General features: G+C 49.5%; 1 protein-coding gene across 7 annotated transcripts in view; it reads left to right on the forward strand.

Annotated features, from left to right (window-relative positions):
- The window catches only part of VIT (vitrin), a 1,755,407-nt gene extending 1,734,575 nt beyond the window's left edge, over positions 1–20,832 (forward strand). For all 7 annotated transcript variants that reach the window (XM_069234891.1, XM_069234890.1, XM_069234889.1 and 4 more), the window contains one exon: positions 20,270–20,832. In XM_069234891.1, the coding sequence (XP_069090992.1) occupies positions 20,270–20,448 (179 nt within the window). In that variant the 3' untranslated portion in view covers positions 20,449–20,832. The remainder of the gene's footprint in view (positions 1–20,269) is intronic.
- Positions 20,833–21,100: the final 268 nt, after the last annotated feature.

A 21,100-nucleotide genomic window follows, 5' to 3' on the forward strand; every position in this document is an offset into this window, starting at 1 on the left:
TCCCACAGTCCAGTGACTCTTCAGTCCACGTTTGGTGGAGGTAAGTCCTTACCACCCCACGCCAGACTGCATTGCTGGAAACTGCATCTTTTGCAGCTACTCCGGCCTCTGTGCACTTCCGGCGGAAATCCTTTGTGCACAGCCAAGCCTGGGTCCACGGCACTCTAACCTGTATTGCACAACTTTCTAAGTTGTCCTCCGGCGGCGTGGGACTCCTTTGTGCAACTTCGGGTGAGCACCGTTTCACTCCTCTTTGTAGTGCCTGCTCCGGCATTTCTGTGGGTGCTGCCTGCTTCTGAGAGGACTGCTTGTCTTGCTGGGCGCCCCCTCTGTCCCCTGACGCAATTGTCGACATCTTGGTCCCTCCTGGGCCACAGCAGCATCCAAAAACCCTAACTGCAGAATTTGCAGCTAGCAAGGCTTGTTGGCGGTCTTTCGGCGGGAAAACACTTCTGCACAACTCTTCACGGCGAGGGACATCTATCCTCCAAAGGGGAAGTTTCTAGCCCTTGTCGTTCCTGCAGAACCCTCAGCTTCTACTGCCTAGTAGCAGCTTCTTTGCACCCACAGCTGGCATTTCCTGGGCATCTGCCCATCTCCGACTTGCTTGTGACTTTTGGACTTGGTCCCCTTATTCCACAGGTACACTCGTTTGGAAATCCATTGTTGTTGCATTGCTGGTTTGTGTCTTTCCTGCAGAATTCCCCTATCACAACTTCTGTGCTCTTTGGGGAACTTTAGTGCACTTTGTACTCACTTTTCAGGGTCTTGGGGTGGGCTATTTTTCTAACCCTCACTGTTTTCTTACAGTCCCAGCGACCCTTTACAAGGTCACATAGGTTTGGGGTCCATTCGTGGTTCGCATTCCACTTTTGGAGTATATGGTTTGTGTTGCCCCTATCCCTATGTGTCCCCATTGCATCCTATTGTAACTATACATTGTTTGCACTATTTTCTAAGACTATACTGCATATTTTTTTGTATTGTGTACATATATCTTGTGTATATTTGCTATCCTCATACTGAGGGTACTCACTGAGATACTTTGGCATATTGTCATAAAAATAAAGTACCTTTATTTTTAGTATATCTGTGTATTGTGTTTTCTTATGATATTGTGCAAGTGACACTAGTGGTACTGTAGGAGCTTCAATCGTCTCCTAGTTCAGCCTAAGCTGCTCTGCTAAGCTACCATTATCTATCAGCCTATGCTGCTAGACACCCTATACACTAATAAGGGATACCTGGGCCTGGTGCAAGGTGTAAGTACCCCTTGGTACTCACTACAAGCCAGTCCAGCCTCCTACAGTATGTAAGTACTATCCTTGTTTGTGCTCTAGGGGCCAAGGACAGAATCACTTCTGCTGCCTCCTTTCTATGGGGCTAGCGGGGTGACTATCTCTAAGAGCAAACTTCACAGAGGCATTGACATTCCCTGTCACTGTGGGAGGTTCTACGCCTTACTCTGTGTACAACCCCAGCGTGTTTGTCCATTAGTAATCAGTTTCCTGTTTGTTCACACAAGGGTTGCTCTGCTTTTACTTTCCTGTGCCTGTCCATGGCTGTACTTTCCGTGTATGCCCTTAGCTGCTCTTCTGCCCCAGTACACTACTTCTTTAGGATATTCGGTGACCTCAAGGGGTATCCCAACCAAAGTCCTGATCAGACCCCCCAAAACCGTGAGAGGTGTAGGTTCTTCACAGGGAGAGAATTCCTCTTCCTCAAAGGGGAATCATCTGTTGAGGGGGGGATAGTGGACAAGGGTTTGCCCTTCTTACCCCTAGTTTTTGGGAGCCCTTGGTCCATTGTTCCAGGATCCAAGTTCCTCTGTCCTGTTTGCTTCTTCGCCTGAGCCCTGGTAAGAGTAAAGATGTGCCCTGGAATGCCCAGCATTGCTGGATGTGCCTCCAACTCCACTTCAGCCCAAGCTGAAGTCTCTAAATCATTGCCTATCAGACATTCTACAGGTAAATCAGTGGCTACCAAAACTTTCTTTGGACCAGTAACCCCCTCCCCCGCAGGTTGAGATTCACAACAGCCTTGACGTGGCTAACAGGATTGCTATGGGCGTCTGTCACTTGGTAATGGTGACCAAGTAGGTGCTGCTCAGGGGCAACCAGTTTTTCCATCACCATTGTGACACTGGCATCTGTGTTCCTATAGGCCTCAACCTGAACACCATTAATCAGGGGTAGCTACTTGTACTTATCCATATTAAGGGGACAAGCAACTAAAGTGGCTAGGTCAATGCCACCATCAGAGACTAAAACAGCCTCTGTGATCTCCCTAACTAGACCAACCCCAATTACATTACCAATGGTGAGCCCAGCTACACCCCTTGATTGGCTATTAGTAGTGCTCTTCCCACCACCACTGCTATTACTAGGGGCACTAGTGGTTCCAGTTGGGGTTGTGGTGGTGGGAGGTTTAGTGTTTCTTTTTGGATAATGACTATCAGTTGCCCAATGGCCTTTAGCTTTACACAAATAACACCAATGTTTGTTATCTTTGTGAGAAGAGGATTTGGACCCACCACCCCCAGAGGATTTTAGTGGGCCCGATGAAGGCTCTGATGATTTTTTATCTTTGTCCCCACCCATGTCATGTGACTTACCATCCTTCTTTTTGCTGTCCTTGTCACCCCCTTTATGAGCTTTTCTGCTCACCCTTGTCCTGACCCATTTGTCTGCCTTCTTTCCCAATTCTTGGGGAGAGGTCAGATCTGAGTCCACAAGATACTGGTGCAACAAGTCAGACACCCAGTTATTAAAAATATGCTCTCTCAGAATCAAATTATATTGGCTTTCATAGTCAGTCACCTTATTGCCATTTAACCAACCCTCTATGGCCTTCACAGAACAGTCTACAAAGTCTGTCCAGTCGTTTGATGACTCCTTTCTGATCTCTCTGAACTTTATCCTGTATTGCTCAGGGGTTAAGTGTGAGAAAGTAGCCTCTTTCTAGCATGGTTACCCCAACTTTTGGCCTGTCTGTCAGTGTATGTCAGTCTGTTTTTACTCTGACACTGGGATCCTGTAGGAAAGTACCATCTTGCCTGGCATGTTACCCCTATTTTTCACTGTATATATGTTGTTTGAGTTGTATGTGTCACTGGGACCCTGTTCTCCAGGGCCCCAGTGCTCATAAGTGTGCCTGAATGTGTTACCTGTGTAGTGACTAACTGTCTCACTGAGGCTCTGCTAATCAGAACCTCAGTGGTTATGCTCTCTCATTTCTTTCAAATTGTCACTGACAGTCTAGTGACCAATTTTACCAATTTACATTGGCTTACTGGAACACCCTTATAATTCCCTAGTATATGGTACTGAGGTACCCAGGGTATTGGGGTTCCAGGAGATCCCTATGGGCTGCAGCATTTCTTTTGCCACCCATAGGGAGCTCTGACAATTCTTACACAGGCCTGCCACTGCAGCCTGAGTGAAATAACGTCCATGTTATTTCACAGCCATTTTACACTGCACTTAAGTAACTTATAAGTCACCTGTATGTCTAACCTTTACCTGGTAAAGGTTAGGTGCAAAGTTACTTAGTGTGAGGGCTCCCTGGCACTAGCCAAGGTGCCCCCACATTGTTCAGGGCCAATTCCCCGAACTTTGTGAGTGCGGGGACACCATTACACGCGTGCACTACATATAGGTCATTACCTATATGTAGATTCACAATGGTAACTCCGAATATGGCCATGTAACATGTCTATGATCATGGAATTGCCCCCTCTATGCCATCCTGGCATAGTTGGCACAATCCCATGATCCCAGTGGTCTGTAGCACATACCCTGGTACTGCCAAACTGCCCTTCCTGGGGTTTCACTGCAGCTGCTGCCAACCCCTCAGACAGGCATCTACCCTCCTGGGGTCCAGCCAGGCCTGGCCCAGGATGGCAGAACAAAGGACTTCCTCTGAGAGAGGGTGTTACACCCTCTCCCTTTGGAAAATGGTGTGAAGGCAGGGGAGGAGTAGCCTCCCCCAGCCTCTGGAAATGCTTTCTTGGGCACAGATGTGCCCAATTCTGCATAAGCCAGTCTACACCGGTTCAGGGGACCCCTTAGCCCTGCTCTGGCGCGAAACTGGACAAAGGAAAGGGGAGAGACCACTCCCCTGACCTGCACCTCCCCTGGGAGGTGTCCAGAGCTCCTCCAGTGTGCTCCAGACCTCTGCCATCTTGGAAACAGAGGTGCTACTGGCACACTGGACTGCTCTGAGTGGCCAGTGCCACCAGGTGACGTCAGAGACTCCTTCTGATAGGCTCCTTCAGGTGTTAGTAGCCTATCCTCTCTCCTAGGTAGCCAAACCCTCTTTTCTGGCTATTTAGGGTCTCTGTCTCTGGGGAAACTTTAGATAACGAATGCAAGAGCTCATCCGAGTTCCTCTGCATCTCTCTCTTCACCTTCTGCCAAGGAATCGACTGCTGACCGCGCTGGAAGCCTGCAAACCTGCAACATAGTAGCAAAGACGACTACTGCAACTCTGTAACGCTGATCCTGCCGCCTTCTCGACTGTTTTCCTGGTGGTGCATGCTGTGGGGGTAGTGTGCCTCCTCTCTGCACTAGAAGCTCTAAAGAAATCTCCCGTGGGTCGACGGAATCTTCCCCCTGCAACCGCAGGCACCAAAAAGCTGCATTACCGGTCCCTTGGGTCTCCTCTCAGCACGACGAGCGAGGTCCCTCGAATCCAGCAACTCTGTCCAAGTGACCCCCCCAGTCCAGTGACTCTTCAGTCCAAGTTTGGTGGAGGTAAGTCCTTGCCTCACCTCGCTAGACTGCATTGCTGGGAACGGTGACTTTTGCAGCTACTCTGGCCCCTGTGCACTTCCGGCGGAAATCCTTTGTGCACAGCCAAGCCTGGGTTCACGGCACTCTAACCTGCATTGCACGACTTTCTAAGTTGGTCTCCGGTGACGTGGGACTCCTTTGTGTAACTTTGGGTGAGCACCGTTTCACGCATCCTTGTTGTGCCTGTGTCTGGCACTTCTTTGGGTGCTACCTGCTGCTAAGAGGGCTCCTTGTCTTTCTCGACGTCCCCTCTACCTCCTGGTCCAAATTGCGACCTCCTGGTCCCTCCTGGGCCACAGCAGCATCCAAAAACACTTACCGCACGATTTGCAGCTAGCAAGGCTTGTTGGCGTTCTTTCGGCGGGAAAACACTTCTGCACGACTCTCCACGGCGAGAGAGATCCGTCCACCAAAGGGGAAGTCTCTAGCCCTTTTCGTTCCTGCAGAAACCTCAGCTTCTTCTGTCCAGTAGAAGCTTCTTTGCACCCACAGCTGGCATTTCCTGGGCAGCTGCCCATCTCCGACTTGCTTGTCACTTTTGGACTTGGTCCCCTTGTTCCACAGGTACCCTCGACTGGAAATCCATTGTTGTTGCATTGTTGGTTTGTGTCTTTCCTGCATTATTCCTCTATCACGACTTCTTTGTCCTCAGGGGAACTTTAGTGCACTTTGCACTCACTTTTCAGGGTCTTGGGGTGGGCTATTTTTCTAACCCTCACTATTTTCTAATAGTCCCAGCGACCCTCTACAAGGTCACATAGGTTTGGAGTCCATTCGTGGTTCGCATTCCACTTTTGGAGTACATGGTTTGTGTTGCCCCTATCCCTATGTGTCCCCATTGCATCCTATTGTAACTATACATTGTTTGCACTGTTTTCTAAGACTATACTGCATATTTTTGGTATTGTGTACATATATCTTGTGTATATTTCCTATCCTCTCACTGAGGGTACACTCTAAGATACTTTGGCATATTGTCATAAAAATAAAGTACCTTTATTTTTAGTATAACTATGTATTGTGTTTTCTTATGATATTGTGCATATGACACTAGGTGGTACTGTAGTAGCTTCACACGTCTCCTAGTTCAGCCTAAGCTGCTCTGCTAAGCTACCATTATCTATCAGCCTATGCTGCTAGACACCCTATACACTAATAAGGGATAACTGGGCCTGGTGCAAGGTGCAAGTACCCCTTGGTACTCACTACAAGCCAGTCCAGCCTCCTACAGATCCTGCTAGCCAGGACCACAGAACTCATAGATAAAACCTAAATGTCAGTATGTTTTGCCTGTCTCACTGGGATCCTGCTAGCCAGGAATCCAGTGCTCATAGTTTCTGGCCTAATGTGTATGCCTGTGTAGTGCCTAACTGTGTCACTGAGGCTCTGCTAACCAGAACCTCAGTGCTTATGCTCTCTCTTCTGTTAAATTTGTCACTGTAGGCCAGTGACTTCATTTACCAATTTCAATTGGCATACTCTGTGGGAAGGTAGCCTCTTTCTATCATGGTTACCCCCACTTTTGGCCTGTTTGTGAGTGTGTCAGTGTGTTTTTACTGTGTCACCGGGATCCTGCTAGCCAGGACCCCAGTGCTCATAGTTTGTGGTCTAATGTGTATGCCTGTGTAGTGCCTAACTGTGTCACTGAGGCTCTGCTAACCAGATCCTTAGTGCTTAGGCTCTCTCTGCTTTTAAATGTGTCACTGTAGGCCAGTGACTTCATTTACCAATTTCAATTGACATATTGGACCCCCCTTATAAGTACGTAGTATATAGTACCTAGGTACCCAGGGCATTGGGGCTCCAGGAGATCCATATGGGCTGCAGAATTTCTTTTGCCATCCACAGGGAGCTCAGACAAACCCTAACACGTGACTGCCATTGCAGTCTGCATGAAATAGTGCCCACACCATTCACAGCCATTTTCACTGCACTTAAGGAACTTATAAGTCACCTATAGGTCTAACCTTCACTTGCTGAAGGTTAGGTGCAAAGTTCCTAAGTGTAAGGGCACTCTTGCACTAGCAAAGGTGCCCCCACATAGTTCAGGGCCATGTTGGCGGCAGTTGGCATGGCGGTAAGTAGGGTTTACCGCCAATGTCATAATGAGGGCCATTGTTTTATAAGCTGCTTATAGTTACCCTTCACTATACCCTGGTGGCACATAGAGCACACCTTAGGGGTGTCTTATATGTAAAAATAAGTTAGCTGAAGGCTTTGGAAGTACATTTAATTCCAAAGTCGAATTTGGAATTAACTTTAACTTTAACTTAAAAGCAGCCAGCATGGCAAGCCTGCCTTTAAAATGACACTGGGCACCTCAACAGTGCACCTATGGGTATACTACCTATGCCTGGGTCCCTAAACCTACATTCCTTACTATATACTAGGGACTTATAGCTATGTTGGCACAGCCAATTATAATTAGCCTAATTTGCATATCCATTTTAGTCAGAGCACAGACCCTGGGACTGGTTAGCAGTGCCTAGGGCAACATCAGAGCCAGAAAAACAGCAGCATGTGAAAAATGGGGGCAAACAATTAGGGGTCTTCTGCAATCAACCCAGTTTTCCCACAGTAGCACACTTAGGGGCATATTTAAGAGCCCTTAGCCCCATTCTAATGCCACAGTAGCATAATTTTTTTAATGCTCATGTGGCGTTAGAAGGCCAAAAATGCTGTACGAGATTTACAAAGTGGCGCAATGCATACATTGCACTACTTTGTAACCCTTTGCGCTATGTTATGCCTGCGCCAGGCATAATGTATGCAAAGGAGGCATTCCCCCGTTATGGGGGGGCAAAAAATGGCACAAAGAAATCTATGAGATTTCTTTGCATCATTTCTTTTTCAGCACTTTTAAAACCTGCTCAGAACAAGCGTAAAAAGGAGGCTTCCATTAGTTAGAATGGGCCTCTGGGTGCTTTGCAGGATTAGTGTCTAACTTTCAGATGCTAAGCCTGCAAAGCACTGGACTAGCAGCAAAAATTCTGATTCTAGTCCCCTAACTACCGCCATGGTGCGCCGTATTTTAATTACAGCACACACATGGTGGCGTTAGGGGGTTCTAAGGGGTGCAAAAAAAGTGGCACTGTGGGCAGCACCACTTTTCTTAAATATGCCACTTATATTCACAGTATTATCTGTTTCTGGAGGCATCGCTGAGCAGGCTACTTCTTTGTCTGTCACCGTCGAGAAACAGGGACCATGATGTAGTGAGCCACCCAGCTACTTAATTGACACCTGATGAGATGTACAGGCAGGCAATTCTACTGCTTTGGCCATAGGGTATAAGTACAAGCACTAGCAAAGGCACTAGGTCAGCCTTTCAAAGAATGTTGGAATGGTAATGTGAAACATTCTAAGCAAATACCATGGGAATAGATATGCATTTGTGTGGAAATAAAGAACTGTAGAATAATATTGGTGTAGGTTAAAAGTTCAACAGACAGCTGCACGGCCAAGCCAGGCCTAAAAATCCATTAAAGGTTAAAGGCTGCCCCCCCTCCCATCTGTACTGCTGCCAGAGAAAAACAGCATAAATTACATAGTTATCTAAGACACTTTAGTAGGATTCCATCCTCTCTTGTGTGTGTGTGTCCCTGAAGATTCAAGCTTAGGAGCTGGACAAATATAAAATGATCACAGCTACTAGCAGGCAAGCATTTTTTTATGGATGCAAACATCTTCTGCCCAACAAAATATGTACTCTGCTCCTAAATGTTGGCGGAGCCGAAGCCTTTCTCTAGTGATGATCATATAATTGGCTATTTTTAGTAATGAAGGTCTCGGCACCTACAGAATTGAAGGTACTTCAGTTTTATTCTCCAGGAGACCACTCACAGGTACGGCCAGCATCCACTCTCACAACCACCCTGCTTTATACAAAACACTTCTAACATTCCACCATAGAATTCTTGACATCACATGCCCCACCACACGAGACAAGCTTGTCTAAACCACTACATTATCCTTTCCCTTTATATAAACAAGCTAAACATTTACTTAAGCTATACAAATGTTGTACATAGCCTAGAATTAACTTGGATCGCTAGTTAAAAAACAATGCAGATAAGAACACAGAGGCCCTCATTACAACCCGGGCGGACGAAGGTAAAATGGAGAAAAGTACTGCCAACAGTGTAGGAGGCTGGCCTGCTTGTAGTGGGTACCAAGGGTACTTACACCCTGTTCCAGGTCCAGTTATCCTTATAGGTGCTTACCTTTCTCTGTAGCCAATCCTCCTCTTAGGGCTGTTTAGGGTCTCTCCTGTGGGTATCTCATCAGATAACGAATGCAAGAGCTCAACAGAGTTCCTCTGCATTTCCCTCTTCAACTTCTGCTAAGGATCGACTGCTGACTGCTCCAGGATGCCTGCATAAACACAACAAAGTAGCAAGAAAACTACCAGCAACATTGTAGCGGCTCATCCTGACGGCTTTCTCAAATGTTTCCTGATGGTGCATGCTCTGAGGGCTGTCTGCCTTCACCCTGCACTGGAAGCCAAGAAGAAATCTCCTGTGGGTCAACGGAATCTTCCCCCTGCTAACGCAGGCACTAAACTTCTGCATCACCGGTCCTCTGCGTCCCCTCTCATCCTGACGATCGTGGTCCCTGGAACACAGGAGCTGGATCCAAGTGACCCCCACAGTCCAGTGGTCCTTCAATCCAAGTTTGGTGGAGGTAAGTCCTTGCCTCCCCACGCCAGACAGTAATCCTGTGTACTGTGTGAACTGCAGCTGCCAGGGCTTCTGTGCACTTTTGCAAGACTTCCTTTGTGCACAGCCTATCCCAGGTCCCCAGCACTCAGTCCTGCATTGCCCAACTTGCTGAGTTGGACTCCGACGTCGTGAGACCCTCTTTTGTTGCTCTGAGTTGACTGCTATCCTCAGATCTTCCAAGTGCCTGCTCCGGTACTTCTGCGGGTGCTGCCTGCTTCTGTGGGGGCTCTCTGAGTTGCTGAGCGCCCCCTCTGTCTCCTCCTCCAAAGGGCGAGATCCTGGTCCTTCCTGGTCCCCAGCAGCACCCAAAAACCTTTACTGCGACCCTTGCAGCTAGCAAGGCTTGTTTGCGGTATTTCTGCGTGGAAACACTTCTTCAACATCCAGCACGCCGTGGGAAATCTTCCATCCAAAGGAGAAGTTCCTAGCCCTTTTCATTGTTGCCGAATCTTTGGCTTCTTCTACCCAGAGGCTGCCCTTTTGCACCTTCATCCGGGGTTTCCTGGGCTCCTGCCCCCCCTGGACACTTTTGTGACTCTTGGACTTGGTCCCCTTACTTTACAGGTCCTCGGGTCCAGGAATCGTCTTCAGTGTTTTGCTGGTGCTTGTGGTTCTTGCACAATCCCCTATCACGACTATTGTGCCTTTCTGGTGAAGTAGGGTAACTTTACTCCTACTTTCTAGGGTCTTGGGGTGGGGTATTGTAGGAGGCTGGACTGGCTTGTAGTGAGTACCAAGGGGTACTTACAACTTGCACCAGGCCCAGGTATCCCTTATTAGTGTATAGGGTGACTAGCAGCTTAGGCTGATAGATAATGGTAGCTTAGCAGAGCAGCTTAGGCTGAACTAGGAGACGAGTGAAGCTCCTACAGTACCACTAGTGTCACTTGCACAATATCATAAGAAAACACAATACACAGATATACTAAAAATAAAGGTACTTTATTTTTATGACAATATGCCAAAGTATCTCAGTGAGTACCCTCAGTATGAGGATAGCAAATATACACAAGATATATGTACACAATACCAAAAATATGCAGTATAGTCTTAGAAAACAGTGCAAACAATGTATAGTTACAATAGGATGCAATGGGAACACATAGGGATAGGGGCAACACAAACCATATACTCCAAAAGTGGAATGCGAACCACAAATGGACCCCAAACCTATGTGACCTTGTAGAGGGTTGCTGGGACTGTAAGAAAACAGTGAGGGTTAGAAAAATAGCCCACCCCAAGACCCTGAAAAGTGAGTGCAAAGTGCACTAAAGTTCCCCAAAGAGCACAGAAGTCGTGATAGGGGAAGTCTGCAGGAAAGACCAAAACCAGCAATGCAACAACAATGGATTTCCAAACGAGGGTACCTGTGGAACAAGGGGACCAAGTCCAAAAGTCACGACCAAGTCGAGAGTGGGCAGATGCCCAGGAAATGCCAGCTGTGGGTGCAAAGAAGCTGCTACTAGGCAGTAGAAGCTGAGTATTCTGCAGGAACTACAAGGGCTAGAGACTTCCCCTTTGGAGGATGGATGTCCCATGTCGTGAAGAGTTGTGCAGAAGTGTTTTCCTGAAGAAATACCGCAAACAAGCCTTGCTAGCTGCAAATTGTGCGGTTACGGTTTTTGGATGCTGCTGTGGCCCAGGAGGGACCAGGATGTCGCCAATTGCGTCAGGGCACAGAAGGGGCGCCCAGCAAGACAAGGGGCCCTCTCAGAAGCAGGCAGCACCAGCAGAAGTGCCAAAACAGTGAAATGGTGCTCACCCGAAGTTGCAAAAAGGAGTCCCACGCCACCGGAGGACAACTTAGAAAGTCGTGCAATGCAGGTTAGAGTGCCGTGGAGCCAGGCTTGGCTGTGCACAAAGGATTTCCGCTGGAAGTGCACAGAGGCCGGAGTAGCTGCAAAAGACGCGGTTCCCAGCAATGCAGTCTGGCGTGGGGAGGCAAGGACTTACCTCCACCAAACTTGGACTGAAGAGTCACTGGACTGTGGGAGTCACTTGGACAGAGCTGCTGGATTCAAGGGACCTCGCTCGTCGTGCTGAGAGGAGACCCAGGGGACTGGTGATGCAGTTCTTTGGTGCCTGCGGTAGCAGGGGGACGATTCCGTCGACCCACGGGAGATTTCTTCAGAGCTTCTAGTGCAGAGAGGAGGCAGACTACCCCCACAGCATGCACCACCAGGAAAACAGTCGAGAAGGCAGCAGGATCAGCGTTACAGAGTTGCAGTAGTCATCTTCGCTACTTTGTTGCAGTTTTGCAGGCTTCCAGCGCGGTCAGCAGTCGATTCCTTGGCAGAAGGTGAAGAGAGAGATGCAGAGGAACTCTGATGAGCTCTTGCATTCGTTATCTAAGGAATTCCCCAAAGCAGAGACCCTAAATAGCCAGAAAAGAGGGTTTGGCTACTTAGGAGAGAGGATAGGCTAGCAACACCTGAAGGAGCCTATCAGAAGGAGTCTCTGACGTCACCTGCTGGCCCTGGCCACTCAGAGCAGTCCAGTGTGCCAGCAGCACCTCTGTTTCCAAGATGGCAGAGGTCTGGAGCACACTGGAGGAGCTCTGGGCACCTCCCAGGGGAGGTGCAGGTCAGGGGAGTGGTCACTCCCCTTTCCTTGGTCCAGTTTCGCGCCAGAGCAGGGCTGAGGGGTCCCTGAAGCGGTGTAGACTGGCTTATGCAGAAATGGGCACCATCTGTGCCCATGAAAGCATTTCCAGAGGCTGGGGGAGGCTACTCCTCCCCTGCCTTAACACCTTTTTCCAAAGGGAGAGGGTGTAACACCCTCTCTCTGAGGAAGTCATTTGTTCTGCCTTCCTGGGCCAAGCCTGGCTGGACCCCAGGAGGGCAGAAACCTGTCTGAGGGGTTGGCAGCAGCAGCAGCTGCAGTGAAACCCCTGAAAAGGCAGTTTGGCTGTACCCGGGTCTGTGCTAGAGACCCGTGGGATCATGGGATTGTGCCAACAATGCCAGGATGGCATACAGGGGGCAATTCCATGATCATAGACATGTTACTTGGCCATATTCGGAGTTACCATTGTGAAGCTACACAAAGGAAATGACCTATATGTAGTGCACGTGTGTAATGGTGTCCCCGCACTCACAAAGTCCAGGGAATTTGCCCTGAACAATGTGGGGGCACCTTGGCTAGTGCCAGGGTGCCCACACACTAAGTAACTTTGCACCTAACCTTTACCAGGTAAAGGTTAGACATATAGGTGACTTATAAGTTACTTAAGTGCAGTGGTAAATGGCTGTGAAATAACGTGGACGTTATTTCACTCAGGCTGCAGTGGCAGGCCTGTGTAAGAATTGTCAGAGCTCCCTATCAAATCAAATCATTAACATTTATAAAGCGCGCTACTCACCCGTGCGGGTCTCAAGGCGCTAGGGGGAAGGGGGGTTACTGCTGCTCGAAAAGCCAGGTTTTGAGGAGTCTCCAAAATGCGGAGTGGTCCTGGGTGGTCCTGAGGCTGGTGGGGAGGGTGTTCCAGGTCTTGGCTGCCAGGAAGGAGAAGGACCTCCCACCCGCCGTGGAGCGGCGGATGCAAGGGACGGCAGTGAGCGCGAGGCCAGAGGAACGGAGGAGACGGGTGGGGGCATAGAAGCTGAGGCTACGGTTGAGGTATTCCGGTCCCTTGTTGTGGAGGGCTTTGTGTGCGTGGGTGAGAAGTCGGAAGGTGATCCTTTTGCTGACTGGGAGCCAATGCAGGTGTCTCAGGTGTGCGGAGATTTGGCTGTTGCGGGGTACGTCGAGGATGAGGCGGGCCGAGGCGTTTTGAATACGTTGCAGGCGTTTTTGGGAGTTTAGCGGTGGTCCCAGCATAGAGGGTGTTGCCGTAGTCCAGGTGGCTCGTGACGAGGGCGTGGGTCACGGTTTTTCTAGTGTCGGCGGGGATCCAGCGGAAGATCGGAGGGTGAGGAAGCAGGCGGAGGACACGGCGTTGACTTGCTTGGTCATGGTGAGAAGAGGGTCCAAGATAAAGCCCAGGTTGCGGGCGTGGTCTGAGGGGGTCGGTGCAGTGCCGAGGGCCGTGGGCCACCAGGAGTCGTCCCAAGCGGACGGGGTGTTGCCGAGGATGAGGACTTCCGTTTTGTCAGAGTTCAGCTTTAAGCGGCTGAGCCTCATCCAATCTGCGACGTCCTTCATGCCCTCTTGTAGGTTGGTCTTGGCGCTGGCGGGTCCTTGGTGAGGGAGAGTATAAGTTGGGTGTCGTCGGCGTAGGAGGTGATGATGATGTCGTGCTTGCGTACGATGTCGGCGAGGGGGCTCATGTAGACATTGAAGAGTGTCGGGCTGAGCGATGAGCCTTGAGGTACGCCGCAGATGATCTCGGTGGGGTCTGAGCGAAACGGTGGGAGGTAAACTCTTTGAGATCGGTTTGAGAGGAAGGAGGCAATCCAGTCCAGGGCCTGGCCTTGGATCCCGGTGGAGCGTAGGCAGGTTATTAGGGTGCGGTGACAGACGGTGTCGAAGGCAGCCGAGAGGTCAAGGAGGATGAGGGCGACTGTTTCACTGTTGTCCATCAGGGTTCTGATGTCGTCTGTGACTGAGATGAGGGCGGTTTCAGTGCTGTGGTTGGCTCGGAATCCGGTTTGTGAAGGGTTGAGCAGGTTGTTGTCTTCCAGGAAGGTGGTAAGCTGTTTGTTGACGGTCTTCTCTATTACCTTGGCAGGGAAGGGGAGGAGCGAGATGGGGTGGAAGTTTTTCAGGTCGCTAGGGTCAGCCGTAGGTTTCTTTAGTAGGGCGTTGACTTCGGCGTGTTTCCAGCTTTCGTGGAAGGTAGCAGAAGAAAATGAAGAGTTGATGACGGCCTGGAGGTGCGGGGCGATGATGTCGTCGGCTTTATTGAAGATGAAGTGAGGGCAGGGGTCCGATGGGGCGCCGGAGTGGATAGAGTTCATGGTGGTTTTGGTTTCTTCAGTGTTGATGTGGGTCCAGTCGTTGAGGGTGATGGCCGGGGGTGTGGGTTCGGTGATGCTTGGTTGGGTCTGGTGTCCGAAGCTGTCGTGGAGGTCGCTGATCTTGCGATGGAAGAAGGTGGCGAGGGAGTTGCACAAGTCTTGTGAGGGAGTGACGGCGTTGGCGTTGGGGTTGGAGAACTCTTTGACGATGCTGAAAAGTTCTCTGCTGTTGTGGCTATTTTTGTCCAGTCTGTCGGTGAAAAAGTTCCTTTTGGCTGCGCTGATCAGGTGGTGGTGTTCGCGGGTTGCGTTTTTGAGGGCGGTCATGTTGTCGGCGGTGTGGTCCTTGCGCCAGGCCTTCTCGAGGGCGCGACATGTTTTCTTCGATTCTTTGAGGGTGTCAGAGAACCAGAGAGGTTTTTTGGTGATGGCCTGTTGATGCATGCGTCTGAGGGGAGCAAGGTTGTCTGCGCAGTTGGAGATCCAGTTCGAGAGGCTGAGGGCTGCGTCGTTGGGGTCGTGGTGAGGGTAGGTTGGTTGACGGTTAGTGCGGAGAAGAGTTGCTCTTTGGGGATTTTGTTCCACTGTCGACGAGGGATGGGTTGAGTGCGGAGGTGGCGGGTCTCGCGTCGGAATGTGAAATAGACAGAGCTTTGGTTGGTCCAGTGTAGAGTGGAGGTGTGGCTGAAGAAGACGTGTTTGCTGGCGGAGAAGATAGGGTCAAGCGTGTGTCCGGCGATGTGGGTGGCGGTGTTCACCAGTTGCTTGAGGCCGAGGTTGGCGAGGTTGTCGAGCAGGGTGGTGGTGTTGGGGTTGTTGTTTTGTTCCAGATGGAAGTTGAGGTCGCCTAGGAGGATGTAGTCCGGCGAGGCGAGGGCGTGCGGGGAGACGAAGTCGGCGATGGAGTCGCTGAAAGGGGCGTGCGGTCCGGGGGGACGGTAGACGAGGGATCCTCTGAGGGTGGTCCTGGGGTCGGTGCGAATCTGAAAATGCAGATGTTCAGCGGCGAGAGGGGTGTCTTCGGTGGAGGTGGTGACGCTGATGGAGTCTTTGAAGACGATGGCGATACCTTCTCCTACTTGGTTGGTGAGGTCTTTTCTGGAAATCTTGTAGCCTTCGGGGATGGCAGTGGCGATGTCTGGGGCCGAAGAGGCATTCATCCAGGTCTCCGTGATGAAGGCGACGTCCGGTGCTGTGGAGTCCAGGAGGTCCCAGAGTTCAACGGCGTGCTTGTGGACAGATCAAGCGTTGACCAGGATGCACTTGAGGTGGTTGATGGCGCGTGGGCTGGTGGTCGTGGTAGTTGCGTGGTGGAAGATGCGTTTGCAGGAGTTGCAGGCGAAGGGTCCATGGGTGCGTTTGGGGTGAGCTTGGAAGCAGGTGTTGGAGCGCCCTGGGTTGAGGGCGTGGAGGGTGGTGGGGACGTAGCTGAGCAGCGGGGTTTGGGAGAGCTGGGGACCAGGGGTCGTGGCGCTGGGCGCGGGCCAGGCGCGGACAGGCGCAGACGGGCTAGCCTTTGGCGTGCCTTTGGCGCGCCAGCGGCGCGGTCGCGCAGCGGCCGCCATAAGAGGGAGGGGGGGAGGGGTCAGCTGGGGGCGAGTGGGAGCTGGGGGGCGGGGGCGTGCAGGAGGTCGCGGCGGGAAAGCAGGAGGGAGGGGGGACAGGTAGAGTGAGAAGAGCTCGGGGAGGGGGGTTTAAGGGTGGAGGGGGGTGAGTGTTAGGAAGTTTAGGAGATTAGGGAGAGAGATAGGAGTAGGGTTGGGAAGATAGGGGAGGGGGGGTTGTAGAGGTGGGTGAGGGTGAGAGGTAGAGTGAAAGGATAGGAAGATAGGTAACAGAGGGGGTGGCGGGAAGGGGGGGAGAGATAGAGAAATAGGTAGATAGGAGGAGGTGGTGAGTGAGGGAGATAGATAGTGAGATAGAGAGATAGGTAGATTGGTAGATAGGAGGAGTGAGGGAGGCAGATAGCGAACAGGGTAGATAGGGGTGATAGAGAGGGGGAGGCGAGTGAGGGAGGGAGATGAGACAGGAGCAGGAGGGCAGGCGCGGGAAGAACAGAAGACGGAGGACGAAGAAAGCAGAAGAACAGAAGACAGAAGAACAGAAGAACAGAAGAACAGAAGACAGAAGACAGAGGACGAAGAAGCAGAAGACAGAAGATCACAGAAGAAGATATAGAAGACGAAGAACAGAAGGCAGAAGACCACAGAAGAAGATGAAGAAGAAGAGAGGCGACAGAGGAGGCAGAGAAGCACAGAGATGAAGAGAGAAGACGGGGAAAAGAAGAGTACAGAAGAAGATTACAGAAGAGGAGCGAGGAGGAAGAACAGAGAGGAAGAAAAGAAGCAGGAGAGAGGGTGAGTAGCGCGGGGCAGGGCGAGGGGCTGGGAGGTACTTACTGCGAGGTAGGTCTCAGGAACCTGGAGGAGCTGCAGCGGCAGGGGGAGCGACCTACCCTTGGGTCAAGGGTCGCTACCACTGTCGCGCAGCGGCCGCCATAAGAGGGAGGAGGGGGGGGAGGTGTCAACTGGGGGCGAATGGGAGCTGGGGGGCAGGGGCGTGCAGGAGGTCGCGGCGGGAAAGCGGGAGGGAGGGGGGGACAGGTAGAGTGAGAAGAGCTGGGGGAGGGGGGTTTAAGGGTGGAGGGGGTGAGTGTTAGGAAGTTTAGGAGATTAGGGAGAGAGATAGGAGTAGGGTTGGGAAGATAGGGGAGGGGGGTTGTAGAGGTGGGTGAGGGTGAGAGGTAGAGTGAGAGGATAGGAAGATAGGTAACAGAGAGGGTGGCGGGAAGGGGGGAGAGATAGAGAAATAGGTAGATAGGAGGAGGTGGTGAGTGAGGGTGATAGTGAGATAGAGAGATAGGTAGATTGGTAGATAGGAGGAGTGAGGGAGGCAGATAGCGAACGGGGTAGATAGGGGTGATAGAGAGGGGGAGGCGAGTGAGGGAGGGAGATGAGACAGGAGCAGGAGGGCAGGCGCGGGAAGAACAGAAGACGGAGGACGAAGAAAGCAGAAGAACAGAAGACAGAAGAACAGAAGAACAGAAGAACAGAAGAACAGAAGATGAAGAACAGAAGACAGAGGACGAAGAAGCAGAAGACAGAAGATCACAGAAGAAGATACAGAAGACGAAGAACAGAAGGCAGAAGACCACAGAAGAAGATGAAGAAGAAGAGAGGCGACAGGAGAGGCTGAGAAGCACAGAGATGAAGAGAGAAGACGGGGAAAAGAAGAGTACAGAAGAAGATGGGTGGCAAAAGAAATGCTGCAGCCCATAGGGATCTCCTGGAACCCCAATACCCTGGGTACCTTTGTACCATATACTAGGGAATTATAAGGGTGTTCCTGTATGCCAATGTGAATTGGTGAAATTGGTCACTAGCCTGTTAGTGACAATTTGGAAAGAAATGAGAGAGCATAACCACTGAGGTTCTGGATAGCAGAGCCTCAGTGAGACAGTTAGTCATAACAGAGGTAACACATTCAGGGCACACTTATGAGCACTGGGGCCCTGGCTGGCAGGGTCCCAGTGACACATACAACTAAAACAATATATATACAGTGAAAAATGGGGGTAACATGCCAGACAAGATGGTACTTTCCTACAGGTATTTTGGACACCCTTACTGTTTTCCTACAGTCCCAGCGACCCTCTACAATCTCCCATAGGTCTGGGGTCCATTTGTGGTTCGTATTCCTCTTTTGGAGTATATGGTTTTTGTTGCCCCTAAGCCTATTGTCTCCTATTGCATTCTATTGTGTTCTACAGTGTTTGCACTACTTTTCTAACTGTTACTTACCTGATTTTGATTTGTGGGTGTATATTTTGTGTTTATTACTTACCTCCTAAGGGAGTATATCCTCTGAGATACTTTTGGCATATTGTCACTAAAATAAAGTACCTTTATTTTTAGTAACTCTGAGTATTGTGTTTTCTTATGATACAGTGCTAAGTGATATAAGTGGTATAGTAGGAGCTTTGCCTGTCTCCTAGTTCAGCCTAAGCTGCCCTGCTATAGCTACCTCTATCAACCTAAGCTGCTAGAACACCTCTAATCTACTAATAAGGGATAACTGGACCTGGCACATGGTGTAAGTACCACAAGGTACCCACTATAAGCCAGGCCAGCCTCCTACACTGATGCTTCCCTTAACTGCGGCAGTACCCTTCAATGATGGTATGGTTGTTTATTTTCTAACATGCGCACTGACCGTACTTTCAGCAAGAAACTTCTTCTCACACTAAAATAGATGAAGACTCGACTGGGCTCAGACACGTTGTTCATCAGTTAAACAAGGCTGTTATACGTGGGTTCAGCATTCTCCAAGCTCGTTGCCAAAATTCCTAAAGTAATGAAGCTCTCGGCACCCATAGAATTGAAGGTACTTCAGTTTTATTCTCCAGAAGACCACTCACGGGAACACCCAACATCCACTCTCTCAACCGCCCGCTATATGCAAAACACTTCTGACATTCCACTCCAGGATCCCTTGACATCACAGGCCCTACCCCATGAGACAAGCTCGTCTAAACCACTAATCTGTTGACAGCTGCTATGTCCACCCAGACGTTAAAAAGGGGCATGGACTGCTCATGGCCCAGCACACACCAGAGATGAACCTGAGTGTGTGTGTGTTGCCTACTGCTCCTATGGTGCGGGGTCCTTGCCTACTCCTTGGACGGTCTCGCAATATTCCCTCACAACAGGAGAGTATGTCTGCAGCTTACCAACACCTCTATATGGGAGAAAAGAAGAGAGGGCGCTGAGTCACCATGGCAGCACCGTATTTACAATGTGTAGCACCATGGCATACATTATCACAACAGCGTCTAACTTTTTGACGCTATTGTGGTGCATTGGTCGACTAGCTCTAAAAATTTGCACTAGTCCAGCAATGCGTGGGGAGGCCGATTGGAAATAACAGGAGCGTCACTTTAACTCCTGCCTTGGGCAGGCGTTAAAACAATGGAAAAAATGGTGCTGTGAAATCTAGTAAATTTCACTGCGCCATTTTCCTGGGCCTCCTAACGGGGGAACGCCCCCCTTGCATACATTATGCCTGGCGCATATAGATCAAGGGGCTACAAAGGGGCCACTTTGTATATCCAGTTCAGGGAAAAGGCCTCCTTGATGCCGACTTAGCGTAAAAATAAAACAAATGACGCTAGGGCAGCACAAGAAGTGCTAGGGGATTGTACATATGCCCCTCAGTTTTCTGACAGTGCAGCAGGAGGTCATATCAAGGGTGTTCTTAGGGCGTGTTAATTTGGACTATCCAGTTATTTCATAATTCTTTGGTAAAATGTAACTTTCTTGAGTTTCGAGTTAAAATGCTGTGCTTTAAAACAAGATGTGTTAATTTACTCTGTATTGTTAATAAGTGCATCTAATGAATGATCATTTATTTCGGTCCTGCATGATGCTAATTTAGGGATTTTGGCTAGGTATACTAATTGTGGTTTTTCATGCCCCCCGGAAATTCTTAATGACATTTTAAAATAACATATGCTAATTCGTTTGCCAATTTGTGTTATATGGAATAAACTAGGCCCCTGAGTATCATGTTCCCATTTTAGGTCTGCCTTACGTCGCTGCTGCATACCTAAGCGTTTGCTACCGCTCTTGAAAGATTAAAAAAAATACATATATCACAAACGCATAACGCATACAAGTAACTATCCTGAATACGTGTCTGCATGCCATTGTTTCATGTGGCGTTAGCCACATCTTTTGTCTTCACCAATGCGTTTTTCGCGTACAAGTGGTACTTCTGCAACAGTAAACATTTTTGTAAACGTTAAACAATGCAAAAGGAAGTTTTTAACATTAACGACTGGACTCTGATTACTTTTCAGGGGTCATCGCTTATGCAATTGGAATTGCCTGGGCAGCCCATGATGAACTCCAATCCATTGCAACAGACCCAGATAAGGAGCACTTCTTCTTTGTGGATGAGTTTGATAGCCTCTACAAATATGTTGGCAAGATCATACAGAACATTTGCACCGAGTTCAACTCACAGCCACGAAACTGATATGAACCAACCTGCAAACGATTTATGAAGAAGCTTTATTGATGGTTCCTTGGACCAAATGAGTTACATCGTTGATACATCAAATGTGTCACACGCTATTCAGTCAATGTATCATGGCATTATTACTTGACGGCATTTCACAATTAAGAAAAGTTGACTTTACTTCTTTTGTTTTTCGTGTTCTCGTTTCTAGTATCATAGATATTTCTGGTGGTGCAACCATGTTCAAATACACTCGCAGCTGTCAAGATGTCTGAGTGTAATCAAAAAGATTGGCCTTGCAATTACCCTTCATGAAAAAAGCTTTCTCCGGCCCTGTAACAACAAACACTTCTGTATAAACGAGAACTTGTCGGAAAATTAAATCACCCCCAAAAATTGTAATTGGAGATGTGTTTCTGGTGCTTTCTTCACCTCTAGGGCCATATGTACGAAAGCTTTTTCCCATATACTCAGAATGGGTACAATCCTTTCGTACATCTGGCCCCTAGTTACTAAAATTCTAATTTTCTTCCAGACCCATCAATTACTTTTTTTTCATTCGAGCATATATTTTTGGGATGTTATGTTTATATTGCTCACTTTACAAGTGTTGCTGGTGTCAGCCTGCACTAGTGACTATTTCTTACCAAAACTTTGCCCTGCAGCACAG

This window comes from Pleurodeles waltl, chromosome 5 (genome assembly GCF_031143425.1).
Source record: "Pleurodeles waltl isolate 20211129_DDA chromosome 5, aPleWal1.hap1.20221129, whole genome shotgun sequence".
NCBI classification, from domain to species: Eukaryota; Metazoa; Chordata; class Amphibia; order Caudata; family Salamandridae; genus Pleurodeles; species Pleurodeles waltl.